Here is a 26,283-nt window from a genome sequence, read left to right as displayed (position 1 = left end):
GGGTTAGTGTGAAAACATGCAATTTGGGTTTCTGGAGAAGGGATGTTGAATGAGGCCCACTGAAAGAACTTCCATACCTTGTCGTCGACTGACTTGTGTGTGCAGTAGCTCCTCTGTGGTTGGAGGTGGAATACCACATAGCACACCATACTGCCGCGGGTCATCAGGCCTCTGGCGTCTCACACGCGGCATGCCTCTGTCTGCTGTGGTGCGGCTTCGGAGGATGGCCCTCTGGAGGTCAGGAATGTAGCCATAGTCCTTGTCGACCTTCATTGTGTACAGGCTCCACTTCCGCGACTTCTTGTTGTACAGCTTCCGGTATCTGACATAATGAAATTAGCATATGACCGAAACAGGAAAAGATGGTTATTGAAAAATGAATTTGTGATAAATTTGCAAAACTGCTGCCTGTGCAAGGGCAACATTCATTATAATTATTCATGTATAAATTTGACCTTATATTATAAAACTAATATACTTCCGTTTTAGTGGGTATACTGTTGTCAATTTAAGAACTTACTCAATGGAGCCATCAGCTTTTCTCTGCACTGGTCGGTGGACATGATGATTATAATCCAAACCAGCAAGCAGGGTGCGAGCTGAATAGACGGGCGGGGTGAAACTGAATCTCTTGCTGGCATACATCAGTATGTGGTTGTGAAAGGACTCAAGTTCTGCTGCAGACCTAAACAGAAAAAAACAAGTATTAGATCTTTTATGTTGTCATTAGTCATTAGTTGATACATATAGTCACCACCAGTGGTGGACAATAAAAAAATAAAAAGGACTTTGATCAAGTCACTGCATGATTTACAATCATCTGTATTTTAGAGATTTTTCAAAAAGGGACCCACTCTCTGCATGATCTTTTACCAAGATTTATTCACTTTTTTCTTCCCTATGTGGGTTTGTAGGGAGTAAGCCAGGAGCTTCCTTTGTTTGAGTTAAATACTTGTGAACATAAACATTACATGTAAAACCCATGCCCACATACCTAAATCCCAGGTACTTCACTACTTCACCCAGCCAGCGTGCATTTAGCACTATCTCAGTGAGTGCTCTGTGTGCCACAGATCCCTTCTCTATCCATTCCTTGTCCCTGTTGTCCGACAAGGGTCCATGGTGACAGGCGCCAAGAGCCCACTCGTGTTCTCCTGTGACGTGATGGAGTAGGCCAACCCACATGTCCTAAGAGAACAATAACGCATCAGCAATGATCCGACACATTACGCTGAAATGATGTCTGCAGCTGTGAAATATTTCTGGCTCCACAAGTGTAGCAATATAAATAACAGTTCATACAGTACTTACAAAGAAGTCGTCATAGGTTGCCGACATTTTGGCACAAAACCAAAAGTGGTTGCACACATCCTTGCTCCAAATGAGTAAAATGGAGCACCCCTTCTGCTGGCTCGCCTGACCACAGAATGAAATGCAAAAACAATCAAAGAAAATGATTGGTGTAAGCAAGTTTTGTGACGAAGTGACAATGAGTTCAAATGAAATACATTCCATAATATTACCTGGTGGATCTTCTTTCCAAGGTTTTTCGATCCGTGCCACATGTCAAGGGTATGGCGAACTCCCCATGACTTATATATGCCCTTGGCTGTATGAACAGTGAACAAATGACATTTGTAAGTACAGACATCTGCACGACTCCTGCATAAGTCAACACACTAATTAGAAATGAATAACAAACTAAAAACCTATATACGTACTAAAGAGTGCAGCTATCTGGCTATGAGCATCAGTACATATTTCGCTCAAATTTCCTATTTCCTGACGAAGTGTGTCAAAAGTCCGGATGAAGGCTTCCTTCTCCATGATGACACTGTTCCGTGCCGTTTCACGTTTGTCCAAATATTTTAAAAGACAACATAATATCAATACTGTAAAATAAATACTCACCCACTCAATGATGGCAGCTGTGGCCTTGGATTTGACCGTCACCTGAAAGGGTCCATGGGCCTGGCACGCTGCATTGGTAACAGGGTCCTTGGCGGTACACATGGGGATGGGCAGCAGAAGGTACTCGTTTAGATGATAGGCAATAGAAGCTGGCTGGCCAATGACCTCGTCTTCTCTCTGGGGCTGGAGTTTTTCTGTCATCTCAGGTGCATCTGTGTGAGTCGGACCGACGTCTGAAGAGTCATGCACAGTGTCCTCCATACTTATGGCTGGAAGTGCATCCAAGCGAATGCTCGTAGAGGGGAGGGCACCACCAGTTCTGTTGGGAAAATATTATGAATCACAAAAAAAGCACTGTGAAATGGATACATCATTTCAGACATGTAGGACACCTGTTATGTAATCACATTCCTTGCACTCACTGAATGTGAACATAAGCTACAGGCCCCTCCCGTGACACCAAAAAAAAAAGAAAATGGATGGATAGATAATTACACACACCACAGTGACTTACCGGACACACAAAGGGAAGATGTAATCAGCATCACTGTCGTCATCACTGTCGACTTCCCTGTTTTCTCCTCCTCCTCCTCCAAAGATGAGACAGACTGTCTCTTCAGCATGGCACAAGGTGTCATCTGCCCAGTCAGTGCTATAGACAGGATAAAATTATTTAGTAATATTATCTTGCACCAATATACAAAGGGGCACATGCTCAAAATATAAAGAGGAAATTCAAAAACAGATAAACTTACATGGAATTCTGAATGTCGTTGAACTCCTCTACATTGATGCGGTCAGCATTCAAATCAAGTGATGTCATACTAAGCACAATGAAATAATAAGAGAATAAGATCACATTACTGCTCATCACAAACTCTGAGACCAGAATATAACCACCAAGAATGCAGGATATAACTCATATGCTACCATATTTGTCACTGGCATGGAAAATATACCTTGCATCAAGTTCCTGTACTGATGCATCCTCATTGTTGCTGGTATCCAGCTCGCCAACACCAGCTACAGAGAAGTCATCATCTCTGAAAATTAGGGAATCAAGTTTAAATCAAAATGAACCAGAGGGAGGGCATCTGTCTTGACAAGTTCAGCTGGTTTCCCAATGATTCTTCATGTGGACATCAATGGAAAGGCATAAGCCAATTCTGATTGCACATAATAGCCAAAAAAACAAAACAAGTTAGACTCACCGGTCAGAGAGAGATTCAGCCAAAATGCAAGATACTGCTGGGTCTGGCAGTCTGGCAAAGTGTCCAACCTTGTGTGGTGTTGACATTACCCTTATCTTCTCATAGCTGCAAAACACATACATACAATACCATTATAGATTTTGATCATACATGTCATTGCAAAAGGAATATAAAACAAAGTATAAATAAGAAATGGTGACATTCTAGGCTGAGATTACTAAGAAATGACTGTACAGGTTGTGAATGAAGGTGAAACCCAACTCCACTGCTGGTGGGGGTTAGTGTTGTGTGTGGGGTGTGTGTGGGGTGGGGGGGGGGGGTGGGGGAAGGGGTTATATGCTTATTGTTAAAAAACAAAATAAAACGGGAAAATATGAATCACAAAATGGAATGTAATTTGGAAATCAGGACTCAATAACATAAAAAATAGTAATAGTAATAGTTTAGTTCGCTAAATAATAATTGCTGCAAGCCCTGTTCACATTATGACTGTAAACACAAATAACTATCCAGGGGGTGGATGTTGCTGGGATGGGGGATGGGGGATGGGGGATGGGGTAGTTTGAAGGCTGTTTGTTTTGTGCAAACCACGAAAACTAAAGAAACTGGTTTATAACAATATGAGGGCTAGATTATGTCGGTGGAAAACGCGCTTCCCCCATGGGACAATAAACAATACTGAACGGAGAATTATGAGTAGCGTTACTCATACAGGTTACTGTATGAGTAACGTTACTGTATCGAGTACTACTGACTGTGATGTGTCGTTATATAGCGGCAATTCTATGGGAATTACCGTCCGTTATTCTTCTTAGTAAACTTATGGGTCTATAAAGCCCTTTGAGATGACAGACTGTGATTCAAGGATCTAGCTACAGTAGATACATAAACATAAACATGGACTTGAATTAGCCGCAGCAAGCCTCGGGCTACGGTTAGCAGAAGGCTAACGTACTTTCAACCTGGCTACTCATCGCCTGCTTTCACGGTAAAGCTACCTACAAACAAATCAGTACAAAACATTGAGATATTACAGGAAAACAAAGTTAGTAGCTTACCTGTCCAGGAGAAGAATGGCTAGCTCAGAGTCCAACGTGAGGCCGATGCTGTCCCGGAGATCTCTCCACCGCTGAAACGCTTCGCCGATATTGACACGCGTTTTATTCCGCTTATTGTCGGACTCTCTTTTGGACTGTCTTTTTGAAAAGTCTGTCTTTCTTTTTTTGGGTTGTTTTGAGGTGTAGGCAGTTGCTGCCAATAGTGGAATAGCAAGCTTTTCAATAGGTTGTTCCGCCATTGACCGAGGCTTTCACTATCTGCAGAGACCAGACGTGAACGCGCATCTCCTTTTGTGGAACAGCCAATAGGAACACTCTCTCTGAAATGCCCAGTGATTGGTCAAAGTCTGCCGTCACGGGCAAGATTTTCTAAAGCCTGTAAACAGAGCCATGAGGAGGAGCAGAGGTGTAGTCTTTTCTCAGATCACTTGAATTACAATATGCTGAAAGGTTATTATGGAATTTTTGCCAAATTATGCCAAAAAATTGTTGCCTACTGCCACTTTAAGTTTCAATTACACATTCTTCTTTTTCAATTTATTAGCCTTTTTTCCAGCCACTTTAAGGCTTAGCCTTTTTTGTGCAGGTATAAGTAGTGCCAAATCCATTTCTTCTTCTGAATCATTATTATTGGATGTGAATAGCGAGACTGAGGACTGGGAAGAATTATTTTCTGGAGCTTATAGCTGCAATAGAGTCTCTCATCTCAGGAGACATGGGGGCTCGTCTAGCCCTCCTCTACCTCCTTAGCTGTCACTGACCCATTCAGCAGCATGCTCTCATTGACTTCATCTAGGCTTGAACTTAGTTCTTGCCTCTCTCTTTCATCCATCATTTTGTCAACGTCCTCCACAGTGTTATCCTCGTCTTCTTCAGCAGTTTCATGTTCCCCTTCACCTTCCTTATCCTCTCCCAGTTCCTCATCCACCATCTCATCATTCTGCACATTATCAGCTATTTAATTATCAGTCTCATTCATTTTGCTTTCCTGATTTACATTACCAAATGCACTCTTTATTTGAGTTCTTGCATATTTTGCATCTCCTGGTGTCCGCTCCTGGTGTCCGTTTGTTTTGATCTTGTGTTCCTCCTTTTAGTCTATTAATGATTTGATTTTCTTGGATTTGAGTTTTCTGTTATTTTATTCTGCGTTGTAGTGTTTCCTGTTTTAGTTTGAAATTCACTCCTCCTGTGTTCTTGTCTGGTTTTACTTCCTACCTTTGTTTGTTTTCCCGCCTTTGTTGATTGTCTGCCCTGCACTGATTTGTTCCACCTGTGTCTATCACCCTCTTGTATTTAAGCCTGTGTGTTCCCCTCTGTCTCTGTCAGTTTGTTTTGTCCTTCCTGCATGCTTCTCGTCCTTGCCATACGCCTAGTGTTCCTTCTGCCTGTGTTTTCTGGTTTGTAGTTTTGGTTTTGTTCTCAGTTTGTTTTATGGTGTGTGTCTTTTGTACTTTGCTATTTCTTTGGATCTGGACTCTGGTTTTGTTTTTGTAAAGTTGTTTTGTCCACAGACTTTGCAATTAAAGCTTGCTTTTTGTTGAATTTATCTTTCTGCCTGATCTTTCTGCATTTGGGTCCACCTTTGAAACCGTGATCCTGACACTTGCATGGTGACCCTGCACTCCACACTTATGACAGTAAAATTCAGGGCATTCCCTCAGGATACACCCTGGCTGAATACATATTCTACACACTTTAACTTGTTTGTGTCAGGGGAACGAAGGAAGGGACGCAATCGCGGACCAGGGGAATCTTAAAGTTAATCCTGAAGGATAACCACAAACATCGCAAGCGATTTAAAGGGAGAGGGGAAACACCAAATGAAAACAGACCTAAAAGGAAGGCTCCCTACACTCAGTATATCTTGAAAAGACTAAAAAAACTAAAACGCCGCTGCCGAGCAGCTGACTAGAACATAAATGAAACAGAAGAACCAGCGAAGACAGGCCACACAGACCTAACCCAGTCTAAGAGACTCCAGCTCTGAGAAGAAGCTAAATGGTGACTGAATCCCACAGATAGGTTCACATGGTACTTCTGCAGATTCACACACCCCTATACAGATAGAGCAAAAACAGGACAGTGCTCTCACTACCTGACAAAGAGACAGTGAGTCAGCACCTGAGCACTGAAACCAGGGGTAGATATAGGCTTCAACCACCTGATCCTCATCAGGGACAATTAGGCTCCCCAGCTGCCTCTGCTCAGAGATAATTAACCTAACCAGCCTGCTGAGTAAGTGACCCACACAGTTTCTCATGGATTACTCTGAAGTATTCAGAACCTAAAGCAATGTCAAACTTGGTCAAGTACTGTAAGAATTGTATATTGTCACTGAATTGTTAACTCTTACAAAGCGCGTGCCATCTGCGATCTTTGTTCCCGGCCATATCCTCCTCTTGACAGGCGAAGTCGGTCTCACTCCCCAGCCCAGCAGCTTGTCATTGATTTCTTTGTCAGTGAAATATAAGCGGGCAGATTTAGGAAATAAACTATCAGCTCGTCGTAACACAGCTATTTCACGATAAAGCTTGTTTCCCCGATTTTAAATCCATCCAGCAGCCTTTGTTTCCCTTTTTCGTTCAACATCGTGACTTCATACTTGCCCGGTCCCGTGCCTCGGCATGCCAATAGCACTCCGCATAACATTCTCACGCTAGTAATAATGTCAAAAATCGGTATTTTGGCCTCACAAATTATTTCAACATTTATCGTCAGTTCCTTCTCACGACAGATCTCATCCCTCTTAGCTTTTTGTTCCTTATCCATCTCTTTATCTTTATCTCCGTGCCGATGTCCGTCTTCCGTGTTGGTCCGTCCTAGTTTGTTGTTGCCGTTCGTCATTATAAAACTATTAACTTAAAGCGGTGTACCCTTGAAGAGTCAACTACTGTTGAGGGACACGATTGAAACACTAAAAACAAACTCAGGAATTCTTTCTGCATTCCTAAACTCACAAACATTTACTTATATCATGTTGCTGCAATTGTCAAATGCTGGAAGGCCAAACATTTCTCCGGTATATCCCCCAAACCCAAATCCACTATGATTTTTTGCATATCTTTTTAACCCATTCTGGCATATCCAATACTCTTAACACACACACACACAGACGTCACTAGAGAATTTATGACCACTACTTTACCTTTCAACTTCAACCTTCTTTCCCTCCATAACCCACACACACTCCTCACTTTATTCAAAACCCCTGTCCATGTTAAATCCCTTCTGACGGACTCCCTTACACCCAAATACACTCTTAACATCTTCATGCAATCCTCCCTAATCCTAAAATCTAACCCACACCTCTCTACATCCCCTATATACATAACCTCTGACTAACCTATGTTTACCTCAGCCCCCACTGCCTTCCCATACACCCCTATTAACTCCATAACCCTCTCTATACTCTCTCTGTCCCTCACTGTGATGGTTGTGTCATCTGCATAACTATATATCTTAACAGTCTGCTCCTGCTCTAGCTCAATTCCCTTCACCCCAGCATCATTCCTAATCATACTGGCTATTGGTTCTACCGAAAGAGCATATAGCAGAGGACTCAGCGGGCACCCCTGCCTTACCGACCTCTCTATCCTGAAGCTGTCTGTCAACACCCCATTAACTTTCACATAACTCCTGGCTACCCCATATATACATCTAATCCACCCAACTATCCTTTCTCCAAAACCAAATCCCTTTAACACCTCAAATAAATAGTCATGTTCCACCCTGTCAAATGCCTTTCTCAAATCCAAACTAACCACTATCCCTCTCTTCCCGTCATACTTCATATATCTGATCACCTCTCATGGTACTTATACTATCAGCTATATCCCTCCCTGGCATACTATAGCTTTGTGAAGGCTCTATTATTCTCCCTACCACATTCTTAATCCTGTTCCTCCCTCTAAGTTATGTCCCCCTCACACATTTCCCTATCATCGATTACTATCTGCTTATTAATATTACCCAAAACCTCATTCATACTACCCTCATCCATCTCCCCCCTCCTAAACAACCCTGTAAAATATTCTAACACTGTCTCTAACACTTCCACATAACCACTAACTGTCTTACCTGCTCTTTCCACTACCTCAGATACAGTACATCCGGAAAGTATTCACAGCGCTTCACTTTTACCACATTTTGTTATGTTACAGCCTTATTCCAAAATGGATTAAATTTATTTTTTCCACAAAATTCTACACATAGTACCCCATAATAACAAAGTGAAAAAGGTTTGTTTAAAATTTTGCAAATTTATTAAAAATAAAGAACGAAAATATAACATGTACATAAGTATTCACAGCCTTTGCTCAATACTTTGTTGAAGCACCTTTGGCAGCAATTACAGCCTCAAGTATTTTTGAGTATGATGCTACAAGCTTGGCACACCTATTTTTGGGCAGTTTCTCCCATTCTTCTTTGCAGGACCTCTCAAGCTCCATCTGGTTGGATGGGGAGCGTCGGTGCACAGCCATTTTCAGATCTCTCCAGAGATGTTCAATCAGGTTCAAGTCTGGGCTCTGGCTGGGCCACTCAAGGACATTCACAGAGTTGTCCCGAAGCCACTCCTTTGCTATCTTGGCTGTGTGCTTAGGGTCGTTGTCCTGTTGGAAGATGAACCTTCGCCCCAGTCTGAGGTCCAGAGCGCTCTGGAGCAGGTTTTCATCAAGGATGTCTCTGTACATTGCTGCATTCATCTTTCCCTCCATCCTGACTAGTCTCCCAGTTCCTGCTGCTGAAAAACATCCCCACAGCATGATGCTGCCACCACCATGCTTCACTGTAGGGATGGTATTGGCCAGGTGATGAGTGGTGCCTGGTTTCCTTCAGACATGACGCTTGGCATTCAGGCCAAAGAGTTCAATCTTTGTTTCATCAGACCAGAGAATTTTGTTTCTCTTGGTCTGAGAGTCCTTCAGGTACCTTTTGGCAATCTCCAGGCGGGCTGTCATGTGCCTTTTACTGAGGAGTGGCTTCTGTCTGGCCACTCTGCCATACAGGCCTGGTTGGTGGAGTGCTGCAGAGATGGTTGTCCTTCTGGAAGGTTCTCCTCTCTTCACAGAGCAACGCTGGAGCTCTGTCAGAGTGACCATCGGGTTCTTGGTCACCTCCCTGACTAAGGCCCTTCTCCCCCGAACGCTCAGTTTGGCTGTGCGGCCAGCTCTAGGAAGAGTCCTGCTGGTTCCAAACTTCTTCCATTTACGGATGATGGAGGCCACTGTGCTCATTGGGACCTTCAATGCTGCAGAAAGTTTGCTGTACCCTTCCCCAGATCTGTGCCTCGATACAATCCTGTCTCGGAGGTCTACAGACAATTCCTTGGACTTCATGGCTTGGTTTGTGCTCTGACATGCACTGTCAACTGTGGGACCTTGTATAGACAGGTGAGTGCCTTTCCAAATCATGTCCAATCAACTGAATTTACCACAGGTGGACTCCAATCAAGTTGTAGAAACATCTCAAGGATGATCAGTGGAAACAGGATGCACCTGAGCTCAATTTTGAGAGTCATGGCAAAGGCTGTGAATACTTATGTACGTGTGATTTTTTCGTTTTTTATTTTTAATAAATTTGCAAAAAATTAAAACAAAACTTTTTTCACGTTATCATTATGGGGTATTGTGTGTAGAATTTTGAGGAAAAAATAAATTTAATCAATTTTGGAATAAGGCTGTAACATAACAAAATGTGGAAAAAGTGAAGCGCTGTGAATACTTTCTGGATGCACTGTATATATGACCTGCTTTGCTTTCTCTTCTCCGGCCCCAAAAATAATGCAGTGCATCTCTCTCCCTCCAATGTGTTATCTTGCCTTACTCCTCAAAATTGCTCCCCTACACTTATCCCTCTCAAACTTCGCTAATTGTGCCCTGACCCTCAAAAACTCTTCTATATTATACCCCGGCTCATCATCTGCTCTACTCAGCTCACTATTTAGCTTCTCCCTAAGAACCCTCTCTTTCTCCCTCCCTTCCTTATTCCGCTTTCTTGCAAATTTTATACTTATCCTCTTAACCTCTTCCTTTACCTCTTCCCACCATTCCCCCATATCTATGCTATCTTCTGCAATATTGTTTATAAAGTCAAGTTTCTCCAATAAAAAATTGTCTAATCTGCTTGCTCTATTGCATTTCCACCATAATATTAGCATTTAACATCCACTGTCCTCCACCTCTCTCCACCCCTACCTCTAATCTTAAACAGTAATGCTGCATGGTCACTAAGCGTGTTGAACTTATACTTTATATCATCTATATATCTCAGAGTGTCCTCTTTAACCAACAGTAAATCAATCCTAGACTGCTTCAATTCCCCCTCCTGTACCTGCTTCCTTGAATACTCCCTCCTGTCCAAATTATAATACCTCCACACATCTACTAATTTCCCTTCCTGCATCGTTTCAACTAATATTTTCCTCGACTTTTCCCACCTAAATACTACATCTTTACCTACATCTAACCTGGTCAATTTAATATTGAAGTCCCCTGCCACTATGCAGTTAAGCACACACAGCGGCTTTAATTCAACAAGATCCCCCCTTTTCTCCCCTTCTATCACCGGCATATATACATTTACCAACCTAAACCTCATATCTATATAATCAAATTCTATACTTAATAACCTCCCTCTACTATCCTTATACACCTGCCTTATATTCTCCACTATATCCGTTTTCACTAATATTGCCACCCCAACTAACCCATTACTGTAATATATAGTCCCCTTCCACCTCTCCCTCACCTTTCCTACAATCCAACCATCCCTGTTAGTTTCCTCGAAACACATAATGTCAGCGGGCCGTGGGTAACCCGTTCTACTCGGGTGACAGGCTGAAAAGATAACCACCAGTGTCTCAGTACAAAATATAAATAATCTTTATTTCATGAACTACAGTCAAATATTTAAAACATGTATAGGGGATCACTGCTATGGCTGGGTTATTATTATACTGCAAAACACCATAACACTGCTCTCTCTTTTATCAGTTCAGAGTCCCAGGCAGCACCCAGAATTACCCCCTGACAGAACCAAACTAATCCCACATCTCACCACAATCTGTTATCCAATTTCGCCATATCCCTCAAACCATTCACATTAAACGACAAGTCTGTGACCATGAGATCAAAAAGAAAGAAAACAAACACAAAATAGCAATCACTTTCTTCTTCACTTCTTCACAATGTTCTCCATTCCTCAAAGTCTCGGCTTTCCTCTTCTCACATCATACTCTCTCCTGCCGATCATGGATGAGTTTAAAGTGCTCCACTCCTTCCATGGTGGTAAAACGTGTAGAATACGGTAGAGACCTCACCTCGTCCGTGAATCTAACTTTGAGGAAGCGTGTTTCGTCCCTGGCCACTTTCTCCTCCTTCTCTCCGACGCAGCTCCAACTCCCCACTCCTGCAGCCGGCCATCGATCTGAGCGTCTGTGATGTAGACGGGCAGATGCAACAACGAGACAACCATCTCGTTATTGTTCATTTCACGTCCCATGATCATGAAATTCCTCAACTTTATCCCGTTCATGATGTTCCTCTTCCCCTCCGCCGGTGGGGGGGTGGGGGGGGGGGGCAAACAAATGCCTCCAATAAAAAAGTACAGAACAAGGACTCAAACTTAGCTAAAATGTTCAATGTAAAACTGGAACTCTCCACAACTCTGTCTCCTCTTCTCACACGTGTTCAGGGTGGTATGGCCGTAAGCCACGGGAACCGTAACAAAACGGCCCTTTGTAGATGTCGATCATCGCCACCGTTAACGCCTGTGTGCATTTCTGTCCGTAGGGACATTAACATATTTGTAAGAGTTATGGGCAAGGAGCTCGGATTACAAGTGATACAGTTCCCCCCACATGAATGATAAACACTGTCAATTACAGAGTTGAGAATGTAACTAAGCTGCTTGAGTGCAGGCTTGACGTGCATTTTCACTTTTATGTCACTTTATACTTCATTGCAGAGGGAAATATTGTACATTTTACTCCACTACATTTGTGATTGTTATTGCCACTTTGTACATTCAGATTTTACATTTAAAACTTGATTGTTTCATAAGATATGGCGCAGAATGATACTTGAAATTGCTACTTACACAGTGATGCATCAGTGATAATAATCCAACAATAGTTTTCTAACATAGACTGAAAAATGTAACACTGACAGAGTTTGTTACAAAGGCAATTTTGGTCATCATAATGAGAATATTTGTTTGCGTTCCCGACAATCTGCAGCTCCTACCTATATAGACAGAACAACAAAATCGTGGTGTTACGGCATCTTTAAAGGGGCCTTTTGTAGATATGACTGTTGCTTACGGCCATACCATCCTGAACACGCCCGTTGTCGTCTGATCTCGGAAGCTAAGCACGGTCGGGCCTGGTCAGTACTTGGATGGGAGACCGCCTGGGAATACCAGGTGCTGTAAGCTTTTTCACTTCTCTTTACAAACAGCCGTGGCCGGTGCTGCCGTAACAAAACGGCCCTTCCGCTCTTAGTTCTATTCAATTTAGCCCCAGATCCAAGGGAAAATTGACCACACCATCGAAGAGCATTAAAAAATGATCTATTATCTGTACATAAAATTGTCATATCATCCATATACAAGGAACATGTTGCTTCTTTCCCACTACTGCCTGGGACAAGGAGTCCATTAATAGAGATGTCTTTTCTTATTGCACAGGCCAGTGGTTCCATACTGACGATGAACAAAATAACGGATAAGGGGCATCCTTGTCTGACCCCTGATGAGATCTGAAAGGGTTCTGTAGTGTGACCATTTACAATTACTCTACTCAAACAATCAGAATATATTAAATCTATCCAAGCTCTCAGTTGCGGGCCAAAACCAAAACAAACCAGAACCTCTTTTAAGTAAGCATGGTTTATCCTATCGAATGCCTTTTCTAGATCATGGCCAGAGATGCACAATGGTATCTTATGGTCAATAGCATATAGGTAGGAGTCCCTAACTAAAGCCAGGCTATCACTCATGGATCACCCTGGTATTGCACAGGTCTCATCGACCCCTGCTATTTTCTCTGTCACTTCTAGGAATCGAAAAAATAGTGATTTTGCCAACATCTTCCTCTCCACACCAAGCAATGTAAAAGGGCGCCAGTTCTTAATATCCTTTTTGTCCCCCTTTTTAAACAAAAGAGAGATAGTACCTTCTCTCAGTGATGGTGGGAATTTACCCATGAGGGGACTCTCATTATACTTTTTTAAAAGAGGGGCCTTCAATTCTTCCCAAAAGGTGATATCAAATTCTTTAAGCAAGCCATCTGCCCCAGGGTCCTTGTTCTTCTGCATACTCTCCACGGCTAGGGTTAAATCATTTTTGTTTCCATATGATGGATTCTGCTTTGCGTTAATAGCCCACGACTGGCCTCTGCAGAAAGGCGTAGCATCTCTCTCTTTAACTTTGCTATGTCCTCTGCAACATCTAGATCTGCATGAGCCATTGTATAAAGGCGTTGTAGTTTTGCGTGCTGTTTTCTTAGCTTAAAGCGCTTTTTCTTGGCTGCTCTCTTACCCTCCTCTATGAAGAAGCTCTTAGCTCTAACTTTCACCTCTTCCCACAATTCCCCTACAGAATTAAAAGCAAACTGAAGAGAGAACCACTGATTATTTTTTTCCTTGAATCTACTGACCACTTTTGCATCTTGAAGCAAGGATACATTCAGTTTCAATATACCTCTACTTTTGTGCTTTGTCTTTAAACATACGAGTGCAGTCAATTTTGGCATGATCGGAGAAGCATACCGGTGTTACTGAAGCATCAGCAGCCAGCAACCCTTTTGATGTAAGCAGGAAGACTATTCTTGAGTGGGTTTTACCATTGGACCAAGTGTATCCCTGTAAGCTAGGGTTTATGATACGGAAGGTGTCTGTTCATTTAAAATCTTGAATGAGATTTTTCAAGGCTTCTGAGCTGGAATCCAGCCTTAATGTGGTTGTGCTTAATCTTTCTTTCATATCCACCAGACAATTAAGATCTCCACCCAAGATGACCTCTCCACCACATAAAAGACGTGGCTGTAACGCTTTTAAGATTTCTAAATGCTCCTGGAGCTCTACGGGACAATAAACATTGATTATTCTCAAATTTACATTATTCCATGCAACATCTAAATAGAGAAGCCTACCATCTGGCTCCATCTGTCCTCAAAGAACTTGTAGTTATCTCTGTAAGGTATGTTGCATTCCTGAAGCAGAAAATGCCATTTCCCTCAGAATGTAAAAATGTGAAGGCTGACAGACATTTCACAGGATCATTTAGGCCTCTCGTATTAAGTGATGCAATAGTGAGTGGAGCCATGGGGACAAAGTGTGTAGGAGATGGGGGGTTAGCGGGGTAACTTAGAAGTGGCTGTTGAGCATCTCCTTACGCTTCTTTTTCTTTGGTTTTTCAGCCCCGCCTTTCTTTTGAGTCATGCCTTTAATTAAGGTAGCAGAGGAAAAGGCAATCACGTCATTAGGCTCTAGAAATGGGTGAGGTGTAGGGGAGGAATTGGTCCAGTCAGTTGGGGACATTAGAGTGGGGTGTAAGGGGGAGGATTCACCTGATCTAGGGGACACCTGGTAGCGTTTCCTTGATTGAGAGCCTGTTGAAGAGGCTTGAGCCTCTGCAGCATCCAGAATTTGCTGTAATAGCTTGTTTCCCACGGCCTGGAGGCAAGGGGAGGCTAGCCATCAAGGAGTCCAACATGGCCCCTGCATCCTGGAGCGTCATCGGTGTCATTTCCATACGGTAGATGAGTTCTGGATTTCGTGAAGGGTCTGTCTGGTGCACAGTGAGGTTGGCCGACGTGGAGGGGGCATTGGGCATGTCTATGGCCAAACTTGGGGGCTAAGCGCGCCGTCTCCTCATCCGATTTCTCCTCCCCCAGATCTAGTGCGGGTTCTTCACTTGGCTGTTGGAGGGCTGTGCTTGATGCCTGCAACACTGGATTGGCATCTTTCTCAGAGAAGATCATGACATGGACAGTCTTCAGATCTCTCTCTGCAAGAGGTGTCATGGTGATCTTGCTGAATCCTGGTGTTGTTTTTTTTTTGTTCTCAAATCTCTCCAGGCAGTTTTCAAAGTACTGGGACGTAGTGAAGATGACTTCAAAAGTCTTTTTCCCAGGGTAAGCGAAGATATACTCCAGCTGATTAGTGGCAAAACCAAACTCTTTTTGAAGGATTTGTTGGCTAAACTGCAGGCGGTCCATCTGAAGGTCTTCCAGAAGGTCAAAACGGACAGCATTCCGCCAGCTAGCTTGATGCTGTGCAAAGGCCATGGTGAATCGCCTGTTTGATTTTCTGGCCAAGGAACGTTCACAAAAACATAATTGCGCCCCTTACACCGCACGACTGCAATAAAGTTATGTGGAGACCTGGGTGAACAACATACTTGATCATTGTATCTCCCCTACCAGGTAAGTATGAGTTGGATGAGTCAGAGACAGGGTCGTCATTCTCAGACACAGCACTCTGGCTGACAGTTCCAACAACGCAAAATCCTGGAGTTCAGTGCCTTTAGCACTAGCTCACCTTGGAAAGCTGTTTCTGCCTCTAAGAAAGCAAACATAGCCCAGCAACCGCACAGAACCTTGAACCTAAGAATGCTAGCAATGGAAGAAGGTTTAGAGTACATCTCTTCCACAAAAAAAGAACAACCTCGGAGAGGAGTACACACAAAGGATTTGGTCCCATTCAAAAGACCACCCCACTTCTTACTGCCATGGGGATCACAGGCAACTGGCATTGCTCAACACACAGCTTCACAGCGTACACCAGACACTGCTGCACAGCAACACAGCCAGTTTTCTGGACATACTGCAAAAGAATCCAAAGGCCTCAGAATGAACATTGCCACAATCACGCTGACTAGGAAACTGGATATTAGCATGCTGCGCAGCACATTTAAGTCCATCGCAGCCGATGACTCCTTTCATTTAACTTGGACATAATGATCAGGGGAGAGCGCGAACGCAGTCCCCCACTACCAATAATTATGCAGTTGAGATTCCCACATTTTGGGAATTCAATGAATGAGCCTCGCCCTGGGTGAACAACATAAGAATTTAAAAAACAATTTTAAATTTAGTTTTCCATATATCATTTTGAATATTCATACATATCGTTTTATGTATTACAGTGATGTCATCGTCCTTTGATGTGATGTCATCGTCCTTTGATGTTGTCACACATTCTGAAAAATTTGGCTAGTTTGGGTTGACACTTGAAGCGTGTTACTACAATACACTCACAGTTGACAATCTCTACTCAGTTGGTTATTTGTTACATACATCTTTTTTTCTTCAAAATAATGCTTCTTTTCAAGAATGTGGTTGGTATTAATCTGTATTTGTTTTTATCTTTAAAAAAAAATGATTGTCATAAAATACTTGATCATTGTATCTCCCCTGCCAGGTACATTTGAGTTGGATGCAACTGGCATTGCTCAACACACAGGTTCACAACGTACACCAGTCACTGCTGCACAGCAACACTGCCACTTTTCTGGACATACTGCAAAAGTATCAGAATGAACATTGCCGCAATCACACTGACTAGGAAGCTGGATATTAGCATGCTGCGCAACACATTTAAGTCCATCGCAGCCGAGGACTCCTTTCATTTAACTTGGACATAATGATCATGGGAGAGCGCGAACGCAGTCCCCCACTACCAGAAATTATGCAGTTGAGATTCCCACATTTGGGGAATTCGCAGAGGTCGAGTCTACAGAAGTGCAAATGTCTACGGTGACTGTCTACGGTGACTGTAGACCGTAGACTGTAGACTCCCAATCAGATCGACGCATTCCACTGTAGACAGACCGGTTGAGCCCTCCTGTTGGCTAGCTAACTGTGGGCTCAACCCTCAAACCCTAGACTCTGATTGGTTGTCTACAGGTTGAGGGTTGTAGACTACCAATCAGACACGCTTTTCTTTTTCTACAGCACAGTTAGCTGGAGGGACGTGTTGTTATAGTGAGCTAACAGGTCTATTGACAGGTCACTAAGTCAACGCGACCGTTATTGTGATTCTGGTTAGAAATTATTAATTAGTTTACAAAGTTAAATCAAGCCTGTCTCTTTCTTGTCGACTTTTTAATCGTTTGCCGGAAGCTGGACGTCTTGTTAGCGTTAGCGTCAACTAGCTAAACGTTGTTTACAGGTAAGTCAATGGTTAGCGTCTCTCTCTCAGTAAACTCTCATTTAAATGATATATTTCTTTTGTTATAACGTTATAACGCATTTCTCTTGTTAAACCTTACCTGCTTTTCAAGTCCCAACGTACAACAGTAGACCTATGGACCGGGTCAGGTAAATAACATTAGGTGAAGATTAGCATCTCTCTGTAAAACCTCTTTTGAATTATAACGTTAGTTTTTATTCCTTATACCCACTATGTGGATACTGTAGTGTATAAAAGAGCATTAGCTTGAAATGTCACTTGTTGATGTGCTACTAACTATTACAGTGTGTGGACCATAATCTAATACATCTATCTAATATATCTAATACATCTATCTTATATATTTAATACATCTAATAATAATATGTGAATACTGTAGTGTATAAAAGAGCATTAGCTTGAAATATCACTTGTTGATGTGCTACTAACTATTACAGTGTGTGGACCATAATCTAATACATCTATCTAATATATCTAATACATCTAATAATAACGTTTGCCTTGACCTAACATTATATGTTACCAACCATTTCAAATCTTGACCTCCAAATCTATTTGGCATCCAAAAACAATTCATCACTCATTAATGAATAGGTAATTAACTCCTATCCAGTGTTTCAGAGGTGAGGGAGACTGTAATCATTTTTGCCTGTTGTCAAAATACCATGGTATTCAACATAGGAGAATATAACAACTACAATGGTTTCTCTCATTGTGTTTTTTGACTCCAGTTTTATCGGTAAGACAAATCTATGAGCCAAAACTTTGCCAAAGGTAAGAGAAGTTAAAAAGTGGATAAAATGACAGATGCATGGGAGTCAGTATTGTAGGCCCAGGAGTTATGAGTTATGAGAAGAAGCTGTAATTAGGGTTTAGCAGTTGTCATTATGCTCTGACACTTCCTCCTCTTCCTTGCTGTGTGCTAAAAGGGTATCAATACCTGTTATATATATTAACATTAATTTTTATATTAGTGATTAATATATCATTATAATACAATAACAATCATATTGTTGTTGCTGCTGCTGTTGTTGTTGTAGCATTGCTCTTTATGTTTTTCAATTAGCTAACTAGGGATGGCGACCCCAGTCATCCGGATCAACAACCCAGATGCCCCCAAGGATCGCCAACAGGCTGTGGTGATCGCGACCAAAGAGGCCCGGTGCTATCGGGAGAAGAAGCTGGTGTTCCCCAACCCTCCACAGGAACTGCTCAACCAGACCACCGCTTTGGCACACGCAGAGAGGCTCCTTCGAGCAGAGGGCATCCCCGCGCCATCGCGTCAGCAGTGCCTCGGAAAGCTGGTGTTGCCGTTCGGCCAGTATCTGAATGCCCCATTTTACTGGCTTGTGGCAAATGATGTGGGCTACATGAAGTAGTAAGCATATTATATTTAATACCACTGTAGGCTATGCATTTTAAAAAACATTTTCATGGCATGTTTAAAATAAATTACCTGTATATCTGCTTGCTCATTAGCATAATTGCTGTGATATCAATGATGACGATACTAAGTTGATGTATAATATGATTTCAGCATGCTTGACAAGCACAGAGAAGAGGTGACAAACCCACAAAGAAAGGGACAGTTGGGGAACCAGTGGGTGAAAGACCACCTCACTGAATATGCAGAGAGCTTCCCACAAGTCTCCGCTCTCCTCGAGGCCAACATCGACAGGTGTATCTACGGCCAGAGAGGATTTGAGCATCACACCTTTCAGGAGATGTGGGAACTCTACAGCCAGTACCACACTCAGAAGGACAGGCCTGAGCAATTCAGTGCTGAGCAGAGGGAGGTGATGAAGAAGGCCTACAGCTCTGTGAGGAGGTGGCAGAACACACCGGTCACCCACATCTTGAGTGTGCAGATGAAGCGCTTCAAGAAATATATAAAGGAGAAGGAGCAAGTAAGTTTTGATTTGATTATTTGTTACGAAACAGGAAGAGCAGAATAACGTAGTAAATGAAAATTGTTCAAATTACTGATATTTAAAGCAGTTTGGCTAAATGTGTTTGTTTGCTTTTGGTAATTAAAGACTGGTACGTCATAAAATCTAGATAGTTACATTACATTTGTTGTCCAGCAACTGCAGGCAAGCACCTCCCAGCAGGCAAGCACCTCCCAGCAGGCAAGCACCTCCCAGTTCGACCCCTCATCATGGCCAGGCGATGACGCTGAACTGGTAGCCGCAAGCCAGGCAGTTGAAGGTAAGTGAGATACAGAGTTAATATACATCAAACTGTTCCGAAAAAAAAATCATAATACAAAACTACTTTGTTTGATAAATTCTCAGATTTGCTCAAATCCCAAGAGTCACCATCCGGTGTCCGGTGGAAGCAGCCCGAAGCCGCTGTCCTGCAGCCGAAGCTGCCCGAGGCCGCTGTCCAGCGGCCGAAGCAGCCTGAGGCCGCTGGACAGCAGTCCAAGCTGCCCAAGGCCGCTGTCCAGCAGCCCAAGCTGCCTGAGGCCGCTGTCCAGCAGTCCAAGCTGCCCGAGGCCGCCGTCCGACCGAAGCTGCCCGAGGCCGCTGTCCAGCAGTCCAAGCTGCCTGAGGCCGCTGTCCAGCAGTCCAAGCTGCCCAAGGCCGCTGTCCAGCAGCCCAAGCTGCCTGAGGCCGCTGTCCAGCAGTCCAAGCTGCCCAAGGCCGCTGTCCAGCAGCCCAAGCTGCCTGAGGCCGCTGTCCAGCAGTCCAAGCTGCCCGAGGCCGCCGTCCGACCGAAGCTGCCCGAGGCCGCTGTCCAGCAGTCCAAGCTGCCCAAGGCCGCTGTCCAGCAGTCCAAGCTGCCCGAGGCCGCTGTCCAGCAGCCCAAGCTGCCTGAGGCCGCTGTCCAGCAGTCCAAGCTGCCCGACGCCGCCGTCCGGCCGAAGCGGCCTGAGGCCGCTGTCCAGCAGCCCAAGCAGTCCGAGGCAACTGTCAGGCCCACAGAGACCCCGTCCACCACCAAGGGTCATGATATGGAATCACCTCTGAGAGACTCCTCTGTAAGTGATATTCACATTATATGAAAACAATGTAAATGAGAACAATTTGTTTTTACATGTTTTTGAAATTGGTTTGTGTTTTAACAATACTTTGTACACAATAATAACCAAATGTTTTGTATGCGTTATGTGTGTTGCAGGTGGAGATAGAGGGTTGGGTACGTCTGTGGGAAAACCCCAATGGCATCCCACCTGCTGACATTTCCTGGCTCAAAGAGGACCCAGAAAGAGGGCTGTTCACCCCCGTTCAACTCTACAAGGACATCACTGGTCTGTTGAAGAGGCGACGGGTGTTGAAATCTGACCGCATGTGGTTTTACCCACCAGAACCTCCTGGCTATGTTGGAGGTGCTCTGCCAACTCCACAGCTCTTTTTTCGGAGCCGCGTCTTTGTGTGGCGCCCCGTTGGAGTGTGGAGGTACTCCCTGAAGTGTCCTCGAGGTGATGACTGTGCTGGTAGAGGACGGAATGTGCACCTCTACAAGTCTGGCTACCACACCCGGGTATAACTCACTTCCCCTGTGTTATTACATTACAGTTGAATATTTATTTATGCTGCTATTTGCCTTTATTTGATTTGATTTTTTCCCCCAAAATGTACTTTAGGTACGTCACATCTGTGATATGTCCAGCTGGTACTCAATGCTCACAGAGGTCCTGGGCTGTGGGCCATGTATAAAGGCAGCCAGGAGCGGAGAAGGTGGAACGGTGGGCCGGTGGATGGCGTGGGATCCCGCTATTTTATCGCAACTTAGCGAGGCTCATCAAGCTATGTTCCCTGCCATCCTCACCAGCAAGTGAGTATACTGAACATAATGTGTGCATTTAACAAACTTGAAAGTAATCACAAATTGCAACATATTGATTGTGACTCTACTTAAAGGCGTGGCGTGGATAAGAATGTTGTGCGCCTTCTGAGGGACCGGACCGAAGGGAACACAATGGTCAAGGTGTGGCGTCAGATACAGGAGAATCACGTTGAGGAGTACCTTCACCGTAAGGACCTGTACACCACACTCCTCATGACCGTAGCGGAGCCCGGCGGGATCGTCTCTGCATTCAGTCACACATTCCAGGCTCCACCTCCTCAAAGAGAGCTTCCCTCTGCACGGCTCCTGCGCCACGCCTTCCTGCTGTCAGAAGCCAACAATGTGCAGGATTACCGGAACCAGATCCTCTCCACCTTTGGCACTGTGCTGAAAATGGATTCCACCAAGAAAGTATGTAAATCAGAACATGATGCTCACCATACTGTATGATGCAAAACATATTTTCATACTGTTGTAAAATGAAAAAAAAAAAAAAAAAAACATCAATACAATCTTAAGAGATGTTATCACATTATACAAACCTGACATATTTTTTTAGGTGGTGAAGAAGCTGTCTGGGGAGGGTCATGGCTCAGCTGAGTGGTTCACCAGCATCGGGAACGAGCACTCACAAATAGTTTCATTTGTGCTGACCTGTGAGGAGTCCACTCAGAAGCTGGAACCGATGTGCCGTGGAGTCATGGAAAGGTTCCGGCTGGCCAATCAATCTGTCCCCAAGATCTTGTATGTGGACAGGGGATGTTGCCGTGCACAGGGCCCAACATCAGTGGAGACTTTGTTCCGGCCTTGGGTGGACAATGGGATGGTTGTGCGTCTGGACATCTTCCACTGGATTCACCGGTTTGACGCAGCCATACGCACAGAGTCTCACTGCAAGTACGCTGTGTTCAAGTCTGCTCTAGCTGGGGCAGTGCTGGCCTACAACCGCACAGACCTGGAGCTGCTCATCAAGGCAGTCAGAGCCAAGGATCCGGCAACGATGAAGTCGGTCTCAGACAAAGACGTTATCCGCCTCTACATTTCCAGGGAGCAGCTCAAACACCATGTGCGGAGGGTCACACTTGGGGCTCAGGAAACCTTCCGGCTCATCCAGCAGGCCATCGAGGAGCTGAAAGGTCCCGCCGGGCTGGACGAGAGTGGAGTGAGCTTGTTCAAATCACCTGGTAAAAAAGACAGTGAAAACATTATTACAACATCGATACGGTTAGTGTAGCATACAAAGTGAACATAACACACTGTATGCATATATGTATGTGTATTTACAGAGGCCATTGATGAGATGTGGGCAGGCCAGCAGAGACACCTGGAGTGCATCCAGGATCCACCAGACATGAATATGTATCGGGTGGCGCGTACCACAACCATCAACAATGTGGACGTGCCCTACTACAAAGGTCTGAGTGGAAGCAACAGCCTGGAAGGATTCCACAAATCTCTGCCGCACATGATTCCGGGTACACAATTCTAGTCTGTATACATGTAAAAAATGAAATATGTGACCCTGTCATTATTCTAATATCTTTTATTGTGATGTTCAACAAACCTAAATTGAAATACTTACCTTTTACTCTGCTCTACTCAGGTCCCCACTGTGCAGCACGGCCCTATCAGGTTTACCTGATAAGTGGCATTGCACGGTGGAACTCCGACAGGAGCTCAGATGCCGTGTTTGGTGGCAAAGGACGGCACCACAGGACCTACTCTGCCCCGCTGATTGACCGCCTCAACACCCGTTGTCGGCGGCTGTTCGGAGAGGCAGTGGAGGAGAATTTCCGGGCCCCTGCTGATGTCCCTTCCAACGAGCTGCTCGGGTTGGAGTACCTGTTCAGCCAGAGCACGGGTCAATCTGGAACCTTCTCTCTTCGGGACTCGGTCAACGATGGACCTGATCCAGATGAGGAGGTGGTTCAGCCTGGGCAGCCCGATCCAGATCCCGAGGCAGACGAGGCGTACCAGAGCGATGTGGAGGCACATGACAACGTGCTGGATGCCATCGTGCCCCACATTACACTCACCAGCGAAGAAACCTCCACTGTTCAACCTCCGGCCTTTGTGAGTAACTGCGTGTCTGCTAGAATAAATTGCAATTCACTTGTTGGATAATGTACACATTTACTTACAACTTACATTTGTATGCCAATTTTTAACAGGAGGATGCCTGCAGTCCAAACCCTCTTCCTGGCTTTCAGAAGTTGGAAAAGTTCTGCTCTGTGTTGGTGGACATTGGCCTGACAGAGGACAAGCTGTCCCTTTCCACTGAGCAGAGGAACAAGGTCCTGGAAGTCTGGAATGCAGTGGAGGAGCATGACAAGCAGCCGCAGCAGTTCAATCAGCTCTACAGAACACACTGGGGCAACACCCTCTACTGCCGCACAAAGAGGGATGATCTTGTTGATGCTGCTGTGATACAGAGGGTAAAGATGGCCAAGCGCTACGCACCAGCACAACAGGACATCAGTGCTCAGCACAACAGGCTGATGTACACGCTGGTGAAACTGTTGTGGTTGCGCTCACCTCAAGGGTCTCGCATCAGTCCTGAAACGGCTACCATATTGAAGGCCTACGAGAGAATCCAGCATCGGATTTTGGTGGAGGATCAAGTCCTGTGCAAAGCAGGCATTCCTCTGCCAAAAATCAACATCAAGACAGTGCGGGACTTCATCCGTTGTCAAGAGCGCCTCCTCAACCTGCGTGCCACAAAACAGCCCACCGGCCTCATCACAAAGCTCACCTCCATCTCATCTGCAGACCTCCCTCCAGCACCACACCAGCCAGCCATCCTCGCTCCACCAGACTACCCTCTGATGGAGTATGTGCCCACACCCAGCACGGCAGGGACAAAGGTGCTAAAGGGAAGGACGGACATGATCGTGCCACTCTCCCGGCCTCAACCACCACTGCCACCTGTGCTGTTGCCACCGCCGGTCAGAAAAACCCCTGCCACCTCTACCATTACCAGACCTGTGCCCTCCCTCTCTGCATCCACAGCAACCGCAGGCATTGCTGGCCCATCCACACGGCCCATAATGCCTGCTGGTCTGACGACATCAGTTCGTCCAGCTCCGTCAATAATGCCTGCTGGTCCTACTACATCAACTGCTGCTGCTGCACATGACTGCCGTCCTTCATCCTGGTCGAGATCTACGCAGTACAAGCGTAAGGGGAAGGAGCAGCCCATAGGACTAGCAGAGAAAATGTCACGGGTGCAAAATTTCCCTGTCTGTGCATGCTGTGGCCAACCAACACAGGGACATAAAAAGTACAAAAAAAAGACTTTCTGCCCTGTAAAACTGATGTCCACATCGAAAGGTCTGGACAACAGAGTGTACGACAGCTACGAACACTTCACCTCTGTTGTGGACAAGTTATGATAACCTGTAAATATGCTGTATATATCTGTAAATATGTATTGTAAATAGTCTTTTAAACTGTACTGTTGTGTTGTTGCCAGCAATTTGTCTAATCAGACAAACTACTATAGTTTTCATTTTCATGTATATATTTATGTTCATATTGTTATGGCATTTCATTCTTAGTCATGTTCAGTGATACTTTATTTTCTGCACTATACTTTACTTACTTAGTCCTTGTTGTGCCTGGTGGCACACAGGGCAAGGACTAAGGATCTCCACTCATCTCTGTTGTTTGCTTTCTTCTCAATGCTGTTCCAGCTGTATCCTCTCGTCTTCATTTCTCCTTCGATGGTTCGCCTCCAGGTTGTTTTGGGCCTCCCTCTTTTGTGTTTTTCCTCTATAGTTTCTGCACTATAGTTCTGTTTTATTATTATTATTATTATTATTATTTATTATTTGCACTTTTTTATGGTTGTTTTGGGCCTCCCTCTTTTGTGTTTTTCCTCTATAGTTTCTGCACTATAGTTCTGTTTTATTATTATTATTATTATTATTATTATTTATTATTTGCAATTTTTTATGCACCTGGGACACAGAGTAGGAGACAAAGGCTTCGTTCCAAATTGCATACATTTTATTTTTGTGTTTTCCCCATTTCATGCACTTTGTTCATTAAAATGGTCTGTGTTACAGTAACAATGAGTTGTGGAATATCAATTAATGAATGCAACAATAGGGGTACATTTGTTTTCATCAAAAAATAGGGGCACAGAGTGACAGATTACTTGTTTGCACTTATAGTACAATGATATCAGATACTTTTGCATATATAGCAATAGAAACATTAAAGTAGCTTTAATCAGCCTCAGAAATATTAAACTACTTTTATTTTAATTTTTTACATTTTGTTTTTCCTTTATTTGGTTTTACTCATTTACATAAACATACTTAATTAGATACAAATACGAGGTAAACCAACTTTTCCACTTATTACAATGAAATTATAGAACACACAAATAGAACATGGGGTGCTTTTCATGTAAAATAAGATCAAATGAATAACAATAAAAAATTACATTTAGAAAAAAATAAAAATTAAACAAAAGATGGGCATTTTGGGGGAATATACTTTTTCCACTCCTTCCAAATGTCCTCAAATTTATTTTCTTGAAGCTTCATTGAGAAAGTAATTCTTTCCATTACAAATATGTCATAAATAACATCATACCAGTTCTCTAATGATGGGGTATCTGGTTTAAGCCATTTCTTAGTGATTGCTTTTCTAGCAGCTACACTCAATATTCCAAATAAGTATTTTGCTTTAATATTTGTAGATATTGAAAGTAGAAGACCAAACAGTAGTTCGTCCCACTTAAAAACTATGTTTGTACCAAATATAGTAACTAATTCCGTGTAAATCTTACGCCAAAAAGAATTTACTTTTGGAAAGGCCCAAAACAGGTGATAGTGGTTAGCTACCTGGGAGCCACAGTTCCTCCAGCAGCTGGAAGAGCCTCAATGATGAGACTTCTGAGCGGGTGTAATAAAAAATCTACTAACAGTCTTCCAGCCATACGCTCTCCATAAGGTTGAGCTCGATATCTTCCATTGAAATTCACAATATTTTAACCAAATTAAACTACTTTTAATCAGCCTCCCAATAGTCATAAGGGACTTATGTAACAAATGTAAATTAATGGCATTTGGGAAGACAAAGCATTTTCTTACAAGTATACTTTTG

General features: G+C 43.8%; 1 protein-coding gene, 1 long non-coding RNA gene, 1 other non-coding gene and 2 pseudogenes across 3 annotated transcripts; 2 read left to right on the top strand and 3 right to left on the bottom strand.

The window, feature by feature from the left end:
* Positions 1-1,178: 1,178 nt before the first annotated feature.
* LOC119485617 lies at positions 1,179-1,666 on the bottom strand. Its single transcript, XR_005206313.1, has 3 exons — positions 1,524-1,666; positions 1,312-1,416; positions 1,179-1,188 (listed from the first exon to the last, which is right to left on the bottom strand). It is a non-coding gene; the product is annotated as an uncharacterized LOC119485617 (long non-coding RNA).
* A 10,831-nt stretch (positions 1,667-12,497) lies between these two features.
* Positions 12,498-12,616, top strand: LOC119499259 (annotated as a pseudogene).
* A 3,530-nt stretch (positions 12,617-16,146) lies between these two features.
* On the bottom strand, positions 16,147-16,256 carry LOC119498870 (annotated as a pseudogene).
* A 576-nt stretch (positions 16,257-16,832) lies between these two features.
* On the bottom strand, positions 16,833-16,993 carry LOC119498855. Its single transcript, XR_005209198.1, has one exon. It is a non-coding gene; the product is annotated as a U1 spliceosomal RNA (small nuclear RNA).
* Positions 16,994-20,166: 3,173 nt separating this feature from the next.
* LOC119484539 lies at positions 20,167-24,560 on the top strand. Its single transcript, XM_037763399.1, has 8 exons — positions 20,167-20,359; positions 20,500-20,862; positions 20,966-21,156; positions 21,243-21,579; positions 21,728-22,352; positions 22,455-22,643; positions 22,772-23,241; positions 23,340-24,560. The coding sequence occupies exons 1-8, from the start codon at positions 20,333-20,335 to the stop codon at positions 24,558-24,560; spliced, it is 3,423 nt and encodes a 1,140-aa protein (XP_037619327.1). The 5' UTR covers positions 20,167-20,332.
* Positions 24,561-26,283: the final 1,723 nt, after the last annotated feature.

This window comes from Sebastes umbrosus, chromosome 1 (assembly GCF_015220745.1).
Source record: "Sebastes umbrosus isolate fSebUmb1 chromosome 1, fSebUmb1.pri, whole genome shotgun sequence".
Classification (NCBI taxonomy): Eukaryota; Metazoa; Chordata; class Actinopteri; order Perciformes; family Sebastidae; genus Sebastes; species Sebastes umbrosus.
This window is presented reverse-complemented; position numbering and strand designations above follow the sequence as displayed.